General features: G+C 47.7%; 1 protein-coding gene across 1 annotated transcript in view; it reads left to right on the top strand.

Annotated features, from left to right (window-relative positions):
- LOC140492423 (ovochymase-2-like) overlaps nucleotides 1-19010 on the top strand; it is an 81293-nt gene that overhangs the window by 43827 nt on the left and 18456 nt on the right. Inside the window, exons 5-11 of the mRNA XM_072591316.1 lie at nucleotides 2119-2240; nucleotides 4498-4576; nucleotides 7072-7209; nucleotides 7795-7869; nucleotides 9976-10763; nucleotides 12808-13016; nucleotides 18654-18861. Coding sequence (XP_072447417.1) covers nucleotides 2119-2240; nucleotides 4498-4576; nucleotides 7072-7209; nucleotides 7795-7869; nucleotides 9976-10763; nucleotides 12808-13016; nucleotides 18654-18861 — 1619 coding nt within the window. The remainder of the gene's footprint in view (nucleotides 1-2118; nucleotides 2241-4497; nucleotides 4577-7071; nucleotides 7210-7794; nucleotides 7870-9975; nucleotides 10764-12807; nucleotides 13017-18653; nucleotides 18862-19010) is intronic.

Raw genomic sequence — 19010 nt, 5'->3', positions numbered from 1 at the left:
CCATGGGTGTGTAATTCCTCGGAAGGAGGCAACACTAGCCTTGTACTTGACTACTGGTTTCTCAGCTAGAAGCTAAAACAGAGTGCAAAGCATTTCCAGGACAAAAGGAGGCCATTCAGCCCCTTCCTTCCAATTCCCCCCTCCTCCATGTCTTCCTCCTGGAGTGAACCAATGCTATTAACCCCTACGACGCCCTGTCGTGTTCTCACCTCTCACTTAGTGACAAGACTTCTGTTTGATGTTGTGCTGGGTTTGTTGTTAATGTTGCTAGGGAAACCGTGTGTAAAAAAGTGGGGGAGGGGGTGAGGTGGGCAAATTTCTTCTCCCTGCCCCGCAGCTCAAGGCGCTGGCAGTCTCTCCTAGTCCAGCGAATGAGCTGGATACATCCTGACGTTATGGAGCGAACTAGGGGTCAAGTTTCATTCATTCCCCCCAACCTCCTCCTTCCTCCTTCACTGACCTACCCCAAAACCCACCCAACCATGAGGCCAGCTCCTCCCACTGCACAAAATCCCTGCATCAAATGAGGCCATTCAACCCAGCAAATCCAACTACCCAGCAATCCAGCCAGACCCATTTCCACCCTCCTCCTCCCCAATTCCAGGATCATACCCCTCAACTGTCCATCCAATTTCCCTTAAAATGATCCCGCCTCATGCCTCCATTTCTCCGCATTAATGTCTTTTTCCTCTTACAAAGGCTTCTAGCAATTGGATTTTCGTTTGTCGTCTTGAGTAAATACTTCAATTATAGAGTTGTACAGCATGGAAACAGATCCTTTGATCCAACTTGTCAACGCCAACCAGGCACCCCAACCTGACCATTTGGCCCATAACCCTCTCAACCCTTCCTATTCATATACTCATCCAGATGCCTTTTAAATGTTGTCATTGTACCAGCCTCCACCACTTCCTCTGGCAGCTCGTTCCATACACGCACCACCCTCTGTGTGAAAAAGTTGCCCCGTAAGTCACTTTTAAATCTTACCCTCTCACCTTTAACCTATGCCCTGTAGTTTTGGATTCCCCCACCCCATGGTAAAGACTGGGGCTATTTACCCTATCCATGCCCCTCATGATTTTATAACCTTCCATAAGTTCACCCCTCAGTCTCTGATGCTCCAGGGAAAACATTCCCAGCCTTTGACCTCTCTCTCATGACCTTACAGAGGTTTATAAAATCACAAGGGGCATGGATAGGATGAATAGCCAAAGATTTTTCCCCAGGGTAGGGGAGTCCCAAACTAGAGGGCGTAGGTTTAAGGTGAAAGTGTAAAGATTTAAAAGGGACCTGAGGGGCAGGTTTTTTCACACAGAGGGTAGTTTGCACAGAGGAAGTGGTAGATGCAGGTACAGATGCAACATTGAAAAGACATTTGGATGGGTACATGAATAGGAAAGATTTAGAGGGATATGGGCCAACACAGACAAATTGGGCTAGATTCGTTTGGGAAATCTGGTTGGCATAGACGAGTTGGACCGAAGGGTCTGTTTCAATACTGCATGACTCAATGACTCTATTCAGCTCTCCCTGTAACTCAAGCCCTCCGGTCTTGGTAACATCCTTGTAAAGCTTTTCTGCACTTTCTTAAGTTTAACAATATCCCTTATATTGAAGGGAGAGTAGAATTGAACACAGAATTCCAAAAGTGGCCGAACCAATGTCCTGCACGGTCGCAACATGACCTCCCAACTCCCATAATCAATGCACTGACCAATAAAGGCAAGCGTACCAAACGCCTTTTTCACTATCCTATCTACCTGTGACTCCACCTTCAAGGATCTATGAACCTGCACCTCAAGGTCTCTTTGTTCGGCAACACTCCCCAGGACCATACCGTTAAGTGTATACGCCACTCCCTGATTGGCCTTACCAAAATGCAACACCTCACATTTATCCATCTGCCACTCCTCGGCCCATCGGCCCATCTGATCAAGGCCCTGTCGTACTCTGAGGTAGCCTTCTTCCCTACGCCCCCAATTCTGTTTCAATATTTTCAGCTCCATTTCTTCAGTTCCATTTCTCCTGTGACTCTGGCTCCAGCAGCGTGACTTTTTAAAACATGGACGGACGGCCTTGTGTTTCTACCTGCAGCTTCTTGTCATGTTTCGTCCACAGAAGTACACGTGTTTTGCCCCAACCGGGTTCTACAGAACAGTATCCTGGACCCCTCCTGGCCAAGGTTCGATGTTCGAGACACCGTGAAGGTGACCTGTGAACCAGGATATGAAATAGTCAAGGTGAGGGTCTAATATTGCCATCTGAAACATAGAAAGCAGGTGCAGGAGTAGGCCATTCGGCCCTTTGAGCCTGTACCACTTATTCCTGGTTGATCGTGCAAACTCAGTATCCCATTCCCGCTTTCCCTCCATTACCCCTCGATCCCTCTACCCACAAGAGTCACGTCCAGCTCCCGTTTCAATTTATGGAATGAACCAGCCCTGACGGCTTTCTGTGGGAGAGAATTCCATAGGTTTCCAACTCCCCGAGTGAAGAAATTCTCCCTCATCTCAGTCTGGGCATTTACTGAGGGATGCCTCTGTGTCCCGCCATTCACTCCTCTCCACATATCTGCCAAAATGCCTCTTAAATGTTACTATTGTATACCCCTCCACCCTCCCTTCTAGCAGAATATTCCAGGCACTTAACCTACCTCTCACAGGGCAGCTCAGTGATCAGCACTGTTGACTCATGGCACCAGGGACCTGTGTTTGATGCCAGCCTCGGGGCGACTGTCTGTGTGGAGTTTGCATATTCGCCCCCTGTCTGTGTGGGGGTTTCCTCCGGGTGCTCTGGTTTCCTCCCACAGTCCAAAGATGTGCAGGTTAGGTGGACTGTCTGTGCTAAATTGCTGTAATATGGGGAATGCTGGGATAGACCAGGCCTGGATGGCATGCTGTTTGGAGGTTTGATGTGGACTTGTTGGGCCGAATGGCCTGTCCCCACACAGTAGCGATTCTATGACATAAACTTGCCCCCTCCTACCTTAAACCCATGTCCCTTAATAATTGCCATGTCTACCCTAGGAAAAAAAGACATGATTATCGAGGCTTCTTGTAATTTTGTAAACTTTTATCAGGTCACCCCTCAACCTCCAATATTCAAGCGAAAACAAACCAGTGGCTCAATGGTTAGCACTGCTGCCTCAGGGTCCCAGGTTCGATCCCAGCCTCAGGTGTGGAGTTTGCATGTTCTCCCCGTGTCTGTGTGCGTTTCCTCCCACAGTCCAGAGATGTGCAGGTTAGGGTCCATTGGCCACGCTAAATTGTCCCATAGTGTTCAGGGATATGTAAGTTAGGTGCAGAGGAAATGTAGGGGAATGGGTCTGGGTAGGTTACTCTTCAGAGGGTCAGTGTGGACTTATTGGGCCAAATAATCTCGTTTATACACTGTAGGGATTCTGTGGAACAACATAGCTAATACTCTCTCCAAAGACTCCACATCCTTCTGGTAATGTGACAACCAGAGCTGTACACAATATTCCAAATGTGGCCCAACTAACGTGCTATACAGCCGCAAGGTGTCTTGTCAGCTTTTGTACTCAATACCCTGGTTAAGGAACGCAAGTATGGCCTTCTTGACCACCTTATCCACTAGTCATGTTCAAGAAACTGTGGATCTGTATGCCCGGATCCCCCAGTACGTTAAATCTGAGTCTGAGATCTTAATCCTACTGTCTTGCAGATTGATGCAATGATGATATCACGAGAATGTCTGTTAATGGTACACTGTATACAAACAGTGTCAACAAAGTGGAAAGGTTCAGGGAAGGGATTCTGAAGACTAGGGCCCAAACAGTTCAAGGCTCAGGTGCCATTGGTGGAGCGATGGGAAGCGAGGACCCACAAAAGGCCGGAGGAGGAGGAGGAGTGTGGAGATCTCGGAGGGTCGTGGGTCTTGTGCCGGAGGAAGAGGATGGGAACATGAGTTAATGTACAAACAAATGAACAAAATTAGGCCATTTGGCCCTTCAAGCCTGCAATCCCCCGCCCCAGCCATTCCATATGATCATGGCTGATCTGACTTTAATCTCACCTCTACGCTGTTAAATTTTCCAATGAAGTTAAGTTATACCAATTTATTCTTTCTTTTGTTGTATTTTACCTGGTGTGTTTGAGTAAAGTGGGTTTTATTTCAAGTCTGGTAGTTTGACCAAACAAATTGCATCTGGAACGTAACACCTTACACTTACCTTTAAAATAAGAAAAAGTTAGGGTCCAGACTATTTTCTGAATATGTCTTGAGGAGGTTTGGACTAGTCAATAACAATTACTCAGGGGAAATGTAGACTAATAGGGTACAGGGGAATGGGTCTGGGTGGGATACTCTTTGGAGGGTCAGTGTGGACTTGTTGGGCCAAATGGCCTGTTTCAACACTGTAGGGATTCTATGATTAATTAACATCTTTGCACAAGTATGGGTGACCAATGTTATCAAAGAAATGCAAAGATGGTTTTAGACTCAAAGCTAATGCGTTGTTGTAACAATCTCTCTTAGGGATATCAGACAATCCCACACTTTTACGCAGAATGTCACGAAGATGGGATTTGGAAGACTCCAGATTACAGCTGCCAGCGTGAGTGGGCTTCCACATGAGTGAGAATGTCTTCCGTTTTATGCCATACCATCCAACCTATTAGCTGGCACTGTGAGAAACGTCAAAACTGCATTCAGCTAAGTGACGATCATCAAGACACCAGCAGTGGGAAGCCATCTGGTTCACTTATGTCCACCTTTGCGCTGTCCCAACCTTCCCAAATCAGTTCCCAGATCAGTGTTGTGTCTTCTAGCCCCACATTGGGCGGCTGACCCATGATTGGCAAAGTAGGCATCCTCCAAGTGACTCCAGACTTACACACAACAATGCAGTTGGCTTTGGATTGCTCTAGTGAGCCACAGACTTCAACAGTTGTAAAATTCCTACGGTGTGGAAACAGGCCATTTGACCCATCCCAATCCTCCAAGGAGCATCCCACACAAATCCAACCCCCGACCTTAACCCTGTGACCCTGCATTTTCCATCGCTAACCCATACATTCCTGGACACTTTGGGACAATGTAGCACAGCCAATGCACCCTAACCTGCACATCCCTCGGCACTATGGGACAATTTGCAATGGCCAATCCACCCTAACCTGCACATCCCTCGGCACTATGGGACAATTTGCAATGGCCAATCCACCCTAACCTGCACATCCCTGGGCACTATGTGACAATTTGTAATGGCCAATCCACCCTAACCTGCACACATCCCTGGGCACTATGGGGCAATTTAGCACGGCCAATCCACCCTAACCTGCACATCCCAGGACACTATGGGACAGTTTAGCATGGCCAATCCACCCTAACCTACACATCTCAGGACACTTTGGGACAATTTAGCATGGCCAATCCACCCTAACCTGCACATCCCTGGACACTATGGGACAATTTAGCATGGCCAATCCACCCTAAACTGCACATCCCAGGACACTATGGGACAATTTAGCATGGCCAATCCACCCTAAACTGCACATCCCAGGACACTATGGGACAGTTTAGCATGGCCAATCAACCCTAACCTACACATCTCAGGACACTTTGGGACAGTTTAGCATGGCCAATCCACCCTAACCTGCACATCCCTGGACACTGTGGGACAATTTAGCATGGCCAATCCACCCTAACCTGCACATCCCTGGACACTGTGGGACAATTTAGCATGGCCAATCCACCCTAACCTGCACATCCCTGGACACTATGGGACAACTTAGCATGGCCAAACCACCCTAAACTGCACATCCCTGGACACTATGGGACAGTTTAGCATGGCCAATCCACCCTAACCTACACATCTCAGGACACTTTGGGACAATTTAGCATGGCCAATCCACCCTAACCTGCACATCCCTGGGCACTATGGGGCAATTTAGCACGGCCAATCCACCCTAACCTGCACATCCCAGGACACTATGGGACAGTTTAGCATGGCCAATCCACCCTAACCTACACATCTCAGGACACTTTGGGACAATTTAGCATGGCCAATCCACCCTAACCTGCACATCCCTGGACACTATGGGACAATTTAGCATGGCCAATCCACCCTAAACTGCACATCCCAGGACACTATGGGACAATTTAGCATGGCCAATCCACCCTAAACTGCACATCCCAGGACACTATGGGACAGTTTAGCATGGCCAATCAACCCTAACCTACACATCTCAGGACACTTTGGGACAGTTTAGCATGGCCAATCCACCCTAACCTGCACATCCCTGGACACTGTGGGACAATTTAGCATGGCCAATCCACCCTAACCTGCACATCCCTGGACACTGTGGGACAATTTAGCATGGCCAATCCACCCTAACCTGCACATCCCTGGACACTATGGGACAACTTAGCATGGCCAAACCACCCTAAACTGCACATCCCTGGACACTATGGGACAGTTTAGCATGGCCAATCCACCCTAACCTACACATCTCAGGACACTTTGGGACAATTTAGCATGGCCAATCCACCCTAACCTGCACATCCCTGGACACTATAGGACAATTTAGCATGGCCAATCCACCCTAAACTGCACATCCCAGGACACTATGGGACAGTTTAGCATGGCCAATCCACCCTAACCTACACATCTCAGGACACTTTGGGACAGTTTAGCATGGCCAATCCACCCTAACCTACACATCTCAGGACACTTTGGGACAATTCAACATGGCCGAACCACCCTTCCCTTTGGAGAACTGTAGATCAGCAGAAATTGCTGGAAAAGCATCAGCAGGTCTGTGGAGAGAAATCAGAGTTACCATTTCAGGTTGAGTGACCCTTCCTCAGGACCGCAGCTGCATATGAGCCAGACGTAAATATTTTCCCGATCACACCTGCTTGGGGATATAGCACCTTTTGAGCAGGTGGGGCTTGAATGCAGGTCTTCTGTTCGAGGGGAAGGGACACTATCACTGCACCACATGAGCAGGCAACATAAATCAGCGGGCATTGTGAGAGATAAAAGGTGAGGTTCTGTATTGAAACACCAACTAGCTAATCCAATAGCTCTGTTATATTTTCTGTTTACAGTTGTGGATTGTTCAGTTCCACCTTCAGTTGAGAATGGGCAGTTTGTGTTTATTACGAAAGCCAATGTGACCACCTACAAAGCTACAATTCGGTACCAGTGCGATGAGCCTTATTATCAGCTGCAGATAGACCATCATCGTGAGTCAAATCATTTTCAAGATGAGTGGTTGTTTGTTTTTGAAAAGAGAGGAAATATTTTGAATGCCACTGAAATAATATTGAGTTTCATCCTAGAATAACATTTGCTATTATTTAGTGTGAAGTTACAAGTTGTTGACAGCAGTGGCCGTTCTGCCCACTGCTCCTGTGCTAGCTCTCTGTGACAGCAACTCTGCGCGTCACTCTCACCCCCTCCCCCCCCCTCATCCCCTGCGCCATCTTCCTCCTGATTTGATTTGATTTATACCGTCACATGTACCGGGTTACAGTGCAAAGTATTGTTCTGCGTGCTAAGTAGACAGATCCTACCTGATAGAGGTGCATAAGATTCTGAGGGATACGGACAGGGTGGATAAAAAGGGTCAATAACCAGAGGGCAAAATGTTAAAATGAAAGGCAGAAGGGGGTTTCAGGAAGTGGTTTCTCACCCAGAGAGTGTGCCTGTGAAAGGGTTCCATGATGCACATTGTACAAGGGGCTCAAATTAAAACCAAATCTGGCAGAATGATGTGGGACTACAATCCTTGACTCCGTCATTGACAAATGCGTACAATCTCTTGGCAGGAGACTTCCACTGCACGGCTGAAGCAACGTGGGAAAATAATGCGACAGGTCAAGACCTGCCGAAATGCACCCCAGGTAACCGAGGGGAGTGAATCCGTGGAATGCCTCACCACAGAGAGCAGTCGAAGCTGGGCATTTGAGGCTGAGATAGATTTTTAATCAGGAAGGGGATCAAGGGTTATTTCTGAAGAAGGGTCGCCAAACTCTTGTCCGCGAGGAGTTTGCACGTTCTCCCCGTGTCTGCCTGGGCTCTGTCCGGTTTCCTCCCACAGCCCAAAGGTGCGCAGATTGGATGGATTGGCTGTCCAGGGGTGTGCAGACTAGGTGGGTTAACCATGTATAAAAACCCCACATTAGGTTACATGGAGGCGCTGGGTCAGAGTGGGATGCTCTTCAGTGAGTTGGTGCAGACTTAATGGGCTGAATGGTCTCTTTCTGCACTATAGGGATTCTATGATTCCATAATTCCATGTTTCTAGGATTGCATGATTCCATGATTCTATGATTCCATCATTCCATGATTCCATGATTCTTTCTAAGATTCTATGATTTCATTATTCTAAGATTCCATAGTTCTCTAATTCCATCATTCCATGATTCCATGATTCCATGATTCTTTCTAAGATTCTATGATTTCATTATTCTAAGATTCCATAGTTCTCTAATTCCATCATTCTATGATTCTATGATTCCATAGTTCTATCATTCTACGATTACATGATTCTGTGATTCTATTACTCTGCAATTCCATGATTCTATAATTCCATGCATCTATAATTGTACAGCTCCATGATTCTGTCATTCTACGATTCCATAATTCTATCGTTTTGTGATTCTGTGATTCTACGACACCATGACTCCATGATTCTACAATTCCATGACCCTATCATTCGATGATTCTATAATTCTATGATTTGGTAATTCTATGACACGAAACGTTAGCGCTGCATTCTCTCTTTCTCCACAGATGCTACCGGAGCCCGCAGAGTTTCTCTGGCAGTTTCTGTTTTCCCCCTGAGATTTCCAGCATTGGTTTTAATCATAGGGAAATCGAGAGTGGCAGGGGGCAGGAGGCAGGGAGGTGGAGCTGGGGATGACCAGATGAGTCACTAACTCTGGCAATGGAGCAAATAGCCTGCTCTCGTTCTCACGGCTTCCTGATGAATAGTCTTATCTTTTCTCTCTCTCCTCTGTGTGTCTGTGTATCTGTGTCTATGTATCTGTATCTGTGTGTCTGTTTGTGTATCTGTGCCTGTGTGTGTCTTTGTATTTGTGTCTGTGTCTCTGTGTGTGTATGTGCGCCTGTGTGTCAATGTCTGTGTGCGTGTGTTTGTGTGTATGTGTGTCTGTGTATCTGTGTCTGTGTGCCTGTGTGTGTGTATCTATGTGTGTGTGTGTGTGCGCCTGTGTATCGGTGTCTGTGTGCCTATGTGTGTGTATCTATGTGTGTGTGTATGTACATCTGTGCGTGTATGTGCGTCTGTGTCTGTGTGTGTTTTTATCTATGTGTGTGTATGTGCATCTGTGTGTATGTGCGTCTGTGTACCTGTGTCTGTGTGCCTATGTGTGTGTATCTATGTGTGTGTGTATGTGTGCCTGTGTATCTGTGTCTTTGTGCCTATGTGTGTATCTATGTGTGTGTGTATGTGCATGTGTGTATATGCATCTGTGTACCTGTGTCTGTGTGCCTATGTGTGTGTATGTGCGTCTGTGTATCTGTGTGTGTGTATCTGTGTGTGTGTATTTGCGTCTGTGTATCTATGTGCCTGTGTGTGTGTATCTGCGTCTGTGTATCTGTGTCTGTGTGTGTATCTATGTGTCTGTTTATGTGCATCTGTATATCTGTGTCTGTGTGCCTATGTGCATCTGTGTATGTATGTGTGTGTGTGTATGTATGTATCTGTGTGTGTGTATCTATGTGTGTGTGCCTATGTGTGTGTGTGTATCTATGTGTGTATCTATGTGTGTGTATCTGTGTGTGTATCTATGTGTATCTGTGTGTGTGTGCGTCTGTGTGCCTATGTGTGTGTGTGTATCTATGTGTGTATATGTGTGTATCTATGTGTATGTGTATCCATGTGTGTGTGTGTGTGTGTGTGTGTGTGTATCTATGTGTGTGTGTGTATGTATGTGTGTATCTATGTGTGTGTGTATCTATGTGTATCTATGTGTGTGTTGCAGTGTGTGGGAAGCCCAGTAACCCAGTGGTCTTCGGTGAGAGGATCCTGAAGGGCTCGGCGGCGAAGAGAGGCAACTTCCCGTGGCAGGTGCTGTTCCAGAAACCCAGGGGGGCTGGGGCACTCATCTCAGACCAGTGGGTGCTGACAGCTGCCCACGTGGTCCACAGGGTGTCGGGACTGTCCATGGTCGCGGGTATCACCGACACCCGGAAGGCGGGCGAGGGCACGCGGCTGCAGGCCGACCGGGTCTTCGTCCACCCGGGCTACCGCCCCCCACAGGACGACGCCTACAACTACAACCACGACCTGGCGCTGGTCCGGCTGCGGCCCAAGCTGCGGCTGGGCGCCGACCTGTCGCCCGTCTGCCTGCCGGGCCGCGACGCCCGCGACGCCCTGCCGGCCGGCCGGCTGGGGCTGGTCTCCGGCTGGGGGGTGACCGAGAACGACACGCTGCCCGACCAGCTCATGTACGCCCGGCTGCCGGTCAGGGAGCTGCGCGAGTGCCGCGGCGAGACGGCCGGCCTGCGGGTCACCGTCACCGACAACATGATCTGCGCCGGCGACGGCTCGGGGGCGGACAGCTGCCAGGGCGACAGCGGCGGCGCCTTCGTCTTCGCCCGCCCCCGGCCCCGGCGCGGCGAGTTCTTCGTGGGCGGGGTCGTCTCATGGGGCGTCAACTGTGGCACGTTCGGCTTCTACACCAAGGTGGCCAACTACCTGGACTGGATCGAGCAAACGATGAGGGAGAATGAACCCCTTGCCCTCCCCCCTCCTCGCGTAGCACCCCAATAACCCGGTGCTGCCTCGCCTAGAACGGCGTGCTCTGGGTGCCACACCCTCCCTGTCCAAAGGTCTCCTAAACATTGCATTTGTGACCCACTGATTCCCCTGAAAGCTCGTTCCACCCACGAAGCACTCTCCAAAATCTTGCCCCCCTTCATGTCTTCCTAAAATCTTTCTCCGCTCACCTTAAAAATAACCCCTACCATAGAGACAAGATAACTACAATTTTATCTTCTCGTTACTTTACAAACTTCCACTAGGTTGCCTCTCCACTCCCTAAGCTCAAGTGATCCCTTCCTTATAACTCAAACCTTCCATGCCTGGCAACATCCCGGTGAATCTCTTCTGAACCCCCTCGCCAGCTTAATAATATCCTTCCCATTAGCAGGCTGACCTTTCTTAGTGTCATCTGCAGACTTCGTCACAATGCCCCCCTGTTCCTTTATCCCAATCTTTAATATAAACTTGCCCTCCCTCGCGTAGTTCAAGATTAAACTATTTAATCTTGAGTAGTTGTGGTCCCAACGCGGACCCTTGTGGAACCCCACTAGTCACTGCTGCCATCCTGAAAAAGACCTCTTCATACTTACTCTCTGTCTTCTGCCAGTCAGCCAATCCTCTATCCCCATGCCAGGACGTTGCCCAAAACACTATGGGCTTTTGTCTTATTTAGCAGCCTACTGTGTGGCACCTTGTCAAAGACCTTCTGGAAATCCAAATACATCACATCCATTGGCTCTCCTTTTGCTCGTTACCACCTCAAAGAAGTCTAATAGATTTGACAGACATGTTCTGCCCTTGATGAAGCTGTGCTGACTCTGCCCTATTAAACCATGCACTTCAAGTACTTTGTAATCTCATCCTTATAAATGGGCTCTAAATTTTTACCAGTGTCTGTGGTTAAACTAATGGTCCTATGATTTCCTGTCTTCTGCCTCCATTCCTTCTTAAGCACATAGACATGTGTACACACACACTCTCACTCACTCACATTCACACATAAACATAGACACATAGACATAGAGACATACATACACCCGCACACATTCACACATCCACACACATACACACACAGACATAAATCTCACAGACTCACATTCAGTCTCACTTGCAAACTTACACGCCATTCTGATTTGGAAATACATCACTTCACTTTCAGTGTTTCTGTGTCAAAATCCTGGAACTCCCTCCCTCATGGCACTGTGTGGGTGTCCCCACACCACACCAGACTACAGCGGTTCAAGAAGGCAGCTCACTCCTGACCTTCTCCAGGGGGCACTGTTGAATTAATCTTTATTGGTCCCTTTTTCACACACACACTCACACACAAATTCACAAACATACATTCACACACACACTCACACAGACAGCACATATATACACACGTACACACAGATAAACACACACACACATACACACAGAGATACACATTCACACACAAACACATACACAGATATACACACACAGATACACATTCACACACATACACACACACAGATACACATTCACACACAAACACATACACAGATATACACACATACACACAGAGATACACATTCCCACACACGCACACAGATTCTCACACACACAGGTACATATACACACACGCACCCTTTCTCTCTCTCTCTCTCTCTCTCTCACACACACACACACACAGATATATACACACTCTCCCATGGGAGCACGTACACAATCCCTCTTTCCCAATAACTCTGCTTTTTTATATATATATTACTCCCAGGTATCTGTCTAACACCTTGTTAGTGTGCCTCTCAAACCGTTTCCAGCACCTTATCCAATGGGACATTCCGCAGACTGAAAGGTGGTGGGGTGGGAGGTCAGTCCATTTCACTCTCGATGTAACCAAAGCTGTGCTATCGACCTGACTGTGTTGACTTCTGTGTTGACCTAAAGACTGACGGACCCATCAGAATAAATATGTGTGCAATCCCGGAAGAATTCTGGCTGATGTTGTTTGGACATTGACCTCGGGGGAGGATGGGGGTTTTTGCTCTCGGAGCTGCGGTCTGGTCGGTGTTTTTGCAGCTGACTGGAATCTCTGCCAAGGGCTTTTGCCCGAAACGTCGATTTTGAAGCTCCTTGGATGCTGCCTGAACTGCTGTGCTCTTCCAGCACCACTAATCCAGAATCTGGTTTCCAGCATCTGCAGTCATTGTTTTTAACCCTGGAATCTCTGCCAAGCCAGGCTGAACTCTCACGCTTTCTCATGTGCCGTGCAGCTGGCAGTGTGGTGCTGTGGTGAGTAAGGCTGCTCAGTGTTGATGCCGGAGTGACTGGTCCCTGGGCTTTACCGGCTGCGTCAATGGACGTGGTCACCGCCTTCCTTTGGAATGGGATCGAATCCGTCGACCCGGAAAATTGCGCCCCAGCTTATACCCTGTTGTGACTTTTCCCTCACTCTTGGGACATGGACGTCACTGGCTGGAACTTGATGTGTTGCCCGTCCCCAGTTGCCCCCAAGAAGGTGGAGGAAGAGCTGAACAGTCTCCTTGAACCTATTCCAAGTCCAGATTGTCAGCTAGAAACCAATTCTGTTCTTGGGTGAAAAGGGAAATGTATAAAAGGGACCTAAGGGGACAACATTTTCATGCACATGGTGGTGCGTGTATGGAATGGGCTGCCAGAGGAAGTGGTGGAGGCTGGTACAATGACAACATTGAAAAGGTGTCTGGGTGGGTATACGAATAGGAAGGGTTTGGCGGGATATGGGCTGTGTGCTGGCAGGTAGGATAAGATTGGGTTGGGATATCTGGTTGGCATGGACAAGTTGGATCGAAGGGTCTGTTTCCATGCTGTACATCTCGATGACTCTTGACTCTATGATTACAGAACACATAGTCTATGTGTATGCTTTCTACCTATCTCTCTCAGACTACTGACAATCTCTACTCTTAAGTGCTCTGGGTAGTGAGCTAAATACCGCTGTATCTTAGGAGCAGGATTAGGCTATTCAGCCCCTCAAGTCTGTTCCACCATTCAGTGAGATCATGGCTGATTTGTTGCTGAACTCCATACATACCTGCCTTTGGCCCATATCCCCTTATACTGCCACTTGACAAAAAAAAAATGATCTCAGATTTAAAATGAACAACTGAATCAGCATCCACTGCTGTTTTTGGGAGAGATTTCCAAATGCCTTCCACCCTATCTGTGTCATATAGTCATAGAGATGTACAGCATGGAAACAGACCCCTCGGTCCAATTTGTCCATGCTGACCAGATATCCCAACCCAAACTAGTCCCACCTGCCAGCACCCGGCCCATATCCCTCCAAACCCTTCTTATTCATATACCCATCCAGATGCCTCTTAAATGTTGTAATTGTACCAGCCTCCACCACTTCCTCTGGCAGCTCATTCCATACATGTAACACCCTCTGTGTGAAAAAGTTGCCCTGTAGGTCTCTTTTATATCTTTCCCATCTCACCCTAAACCTATGCCCTCTAGTTCTGAATTCCCCAACCCCAGGGAAAAGACTTTGCCTATTTGTCCTATTCATGCCCCTCATAATTTTGTAAACCTCTATGAGGTCACCCCTCAGCCTCAGACACTCCAGGAAAAACAGTCCCAGCCTGCTCAGCCTCTCCCTGTAGCTCAAATCCTCCAACCTTGGCAATCTTTTAGATTAGATTACTTTAGAGTGTGGAAACAGGCCCTTCGGCCCAACAAGTCCACACCGACCACCAATACCCCTTATCTAACACTATGGACAATTTAGCATGGCCAATTCACCTGACCTGCGCATCTTTAGACTGTGGGAGGAAACCCACACAGACACGGGAGGATATGCAAATACCACACAGTCAGTCACCTGAGGCAGGGATTGAACCTAGGTCTCTAGCACTGTAAGGCAGCAGTGCTAAACCACCGTGCCACTGCACATAACTTTCCTGAATCCTTTCAAGTTTCACCACATCTTTCCAATAGGAAGGAGACCAGATTTGCACACAGTATTCCAACAGTGGCCTAACCAATGTCCTGTATAGCCACAGATGACCTCCAAACACTTGGACTCAATACTCTGACCAATAAAGGAAAGCATAAGAAATGCCTTCTTCACTATCCTACCTACCTGTGTCAAAGTGCTTCCTAACATCTCTCCTGACCCGAATTCTCAAACGATTTCCCCTGAGATCCCGAATCCTAAAGTAGTAGAAGTAATTTATTTTTAGCTACCCTGTCTTTTCTTGTTCATTTCTTGCAGGCATCTATCGCATTATTTCTTAAACGTCTAAATTCTGGGGAAAGTAGGCTGAAATTTGTATCATCTCTCCACATAACTTAACCCTTGAAATCTAGAAATCCGTCCTGTAGACCTTTGCTGTATTCTCTCTCAGGCCAATGTATCCTTCCTCAGATGTAGTTCCCAGATTGGTTCACCATACTCCCAAGTGGGGTTCAACCAGGCCATAACTGCAGCATAACTTCAATAGAATCATGCAGTCATAGAAATACACAACATGGACCTTTGGTCCAACTCGTCCATGCCAACCAGTTAGCCCAACATAACCTAGTTCGATTTGCCAGCACTTGGCCCATATCCCTCTGAGCCCTTCCTATTCATATACCTATTCAGGTGCTTTTAAATGCTGTAATTGTACCAGCCTCCATCACTTTCTCTGGCAGCTCATTCCATACATGCACCACCCTCTGCTGAAAAAAGTTGCCCCTTAGGTCCCTTTTATATCTTTCCCCTTTCACCCTGAACCTATGTCCTCTAGCTCTGGACTCCCCCACCCCAGAGAAAAGACCTTGTTTATTTACCCCATCCATGCCCCTCATGATTTTATAAACCTCAATAAGGTCACCCCTCAGCCTCTGACGCTTCAGGAAAAACAGCCTCAGCCTATTCAGCCTCACCCTATAGCTCAAATCCTCCAACCCTGGTAACATTCTTGTAAATCTCTTCTGAACCCTTTCAAGTTTCACAACATCCTTCCGATAGCAAGGAGACCAGAATTGCGTGCAATATTCCAAAAGTGGCCTAACCGATGTCCTGAACAGCCACAACAGTCCCAACTCCTACATTCAATACTCTGGTCAATAAAGGAAAGCATACCAAATGCCTTCTTCACTATCCTAACTCCCTGTGACTCCATATCCTTGTGTTTGAGTCCTTTAGGTATAAAGACCAGCCTTCTGTAGGCTTTCTCAATTATTTCCTGCAGCTATTTATGCCTCTTTAAAGATCCACGGACTTTAACTTCACACCATCTCAAAGTTTCATTTATGGGTGTCTCGTGAAAATGGGGTCAAGGATCAGCAGTGACCTCCACTCCTCACTGTCAATAGTTTGTATCATTTGTCAAAGTGGGAGTGTCTGGAAGGCCTGGAGACCTTTCAGCCTTGGGTTGGTGAGCAGTGAGGAACATGCTTACAACGCCGTTGTCAAGCAGTCACTACCACCAGTCAACGAGAGACGAGGCTCTCACCCCCGCGATGGTCAATGGAGTCACCGTCATTGAGAAGCTCCATCCTTGAGAGTCCGCCATTGACCAGGCAGTGAACAGAACCAATGGCTATTGGTTCAGTGGTTGACTCAAAGGAAGTTCTCCTACCTCTAAGCCAACCAGTCTTCGTTCAAGACCACCCTCAGGACGTGATGGCCAGCAATGAGGGGCTGTACGGTGGCTCAGTGGTTAGCACTGCTGCCTCACAGCACTAGGGGACCCAGGTTCGATTCCAGCCTCAGTGTGGGGAGTTTGTAAGTTCTCCCTGTGTCTGCATGGGTTTCCTCCAGGTGATCCAGTGTCCTCCCACAGTCCAAAGATATGCAAGTCAGGTGAATTGGCCATAGTAAATTCACCATAGCGTTAGGTGCATTAATCAGGGGTAATTGTAGGGGAATGGGTCTGGGTGGGTTACTCTTTGGAGGGTTGGTGTGGACTTGGGCCAAAGGGCCTGTTTCTACACTGTAGGGAATCTAATTGTAATATCGTCCAGCCAAGTCATTATAAATGGCCATCTTGCAGAGGTGCCAGTGTTGGACTGGGGTGGACAAGGTCAGAAGTCACAATGTTATAGTCCAACAGTTTCAGTTGAAATCACAAACTTTTGGAGCGCTGCTCCTTGGTCAGGTGACCTCTCACAAAAAAAGGACTACAGAGGCTAGGAATCCTGATAAAGGTGTACAACATGATGAAACACATATGTAGAGTGGATAATCAGGTGGAATTGGCTATCATGAGGGGGCATAATTTTTACGATGATTTGAGGAAGGTTTTGGGGAGATATCAGAAGTAGGTTCTTTACACAGAGAGTGGTGGGTGTGTGGAATGCACAGCCAGTGGTAGTAGTAGTAGAGGCAGTTTTATTAGAGACTTTCAGCGACTCTTGGATAGGCACATGGAAGTTAGTATAATGAAGGGTATGGAGGTTAGTTTGATCTCAGAACAAGATAAAAGTTCAGCACAACATCGAGGAATGAAGAGCCTGTACTGTGCTGTACTGTTCTATGTTCTATGTTCTAGGTAATTCACCTTCCTGACTGCCCAAGGTCGGTCCACCATTAACAAGGCACGAGTCAAGAGTGTGAGGGACCACTCCCCACTTGCCCCAGATGGGGGCAGCTCCAACAACACTCAAGAAGCTTGACACAAATCAAGGACAAAGCAGTACCCATCTTGATTGGCACCACATCCACTCCCTCCACCGCAAATCCCTAAGACCATAGGAAATCGGAACAGGTGTCGGCCATTTGGGTCTGCTCCACCATTCAATAGGATAATGGCTGATCCGATATTCCTCATATCCACGATTCCCGGACTGACCAAGAGTCTATCTCAACCTTAGAACAGGACTCTGCCCCCACAGGTCTCTGTGGCAAGGAGTTCCAAAGACTCAGAAACCCTCTAAGGGAAGATCTCCTTCCTCATCTCAGTCTTAAATTGGCCCCCCTTTATTCTGAGACCGTGCCCTCTGGTTAGGGGAAACACTCTCTCAGCATTGATCCTGTCAAGCTCCTTATGAGTCCTGCCTGTCCGAATGAGATCACCTCTCATTTTTCTAAACGCCAATAAGTAGAGTCCCAACCTGTTCAGTCTTTGCTCACAGACAATCCCTCCACATCCAGGTCTCATTCGAGTGAACCTTCTCCGGCGAGCTCAGGAGCAGCAGTGTGTACCAACTACAAGACGCAGTGTAGAAACTCACCTACAAAACCCTGACGTTGGAGGGTGGGGATTTCTCAACAAGGTTGGCATTTAAGGTGGTACATGCGGGGGAGTCCCGTCGCTGGTCATTGAGATGTCTTAACATCGGAAGTTTTGGTCAAATATGCGGAGCGTGATCTCAGCGAGTGCCTGCTCATTGTTGGCTCCAACAAGAGAGAACCCTGAACCCTGGAGAGAATTTCTGAGTCAACCACAACAGACGTATGTATCACTACCTGGTATGGCAACTGTACCATTCAAGATCGGAGACAGTTACAGAGAGTGGTAAACTCGGCCTGTGCAATCACAAAGGCCAACCTCCCATCCACAGAATCCATCTCCCAGGCCCGCTGTCAAGGAAAGGCCGCCAGCATTCTCAAAGATCCATCCCACCCTGGCAATATTTTTCGACAATCTCTACCATCGGGGTGAAGGTACAGAAGCCTGAACACACACAACAGCCAGTTTCATAACAGTTCCTACCCTACTATTGGTAGAATACTGAATGGACTCACAAACTCTTAACATTCGCCTGTACCTGTGTCTTTGTTTTTGCTGCTGTTTACCTATTATTTACTTATCTATGCTACTTAACTTTGTGATCTGCCTGTATTGCTTGCAAAACAATGCTTTTCACTGTGCCTCGGTACACGTGACAATAAATTCAATTCAATTCAGAATGGATCCCTTTAATTCTGTCCCTTTATCTCCTTGTTCCACGCAGGGCTCTGCTCGTACTGTGGGGTTTAGGTGACGGGACGTTGGCCGAAGCTAACCACTCTGGCGTTTATGGTGAGATTTATTTGACAAATTACCAACATGACGATGCTCGGGCGTGGGACATTGAGGTCCCACCGGGATTTGCTGTGGGATTTCACTTCCGCCACTTTGATTTGTCAGCATCTGCGTCATGTAAGCGGCACTATTTGGAGGTACCTCAACTATTTGTCCTGTTATATAGAAATGATGTTCCACTGTGTAGCTTATGGGCAGGTGCTGGCGTAGTGGGCGCATCACTGAGCTCGGAAATCCATGCCAATGTCTTGGAGGGCCAAGGGTTTGCAACCCCACCACAGTACAT

The sequence above is a fragment of the Chiloscyllium punctatum genome, chromosome 21 (assembly GCF_047496795.1).
Source record: "Chiloscyllium punctatum isolate Juve2018m chromosome 21, sChiPun1.3, whole genome shotgun sequence".
Lineage (NCBI taxonomy): Eukaryota > Metazoa > Chordata > Chondrichthyes > Orectolobiformes > Hemiscylliidae > Chiloscyllium > Chiloscyllium punctatum.
The sequence above is the reverse complement of the archived record's forward strand: the minus strand, read 5'-3'. Positions and strand labels throughout refer to the sequence as shown.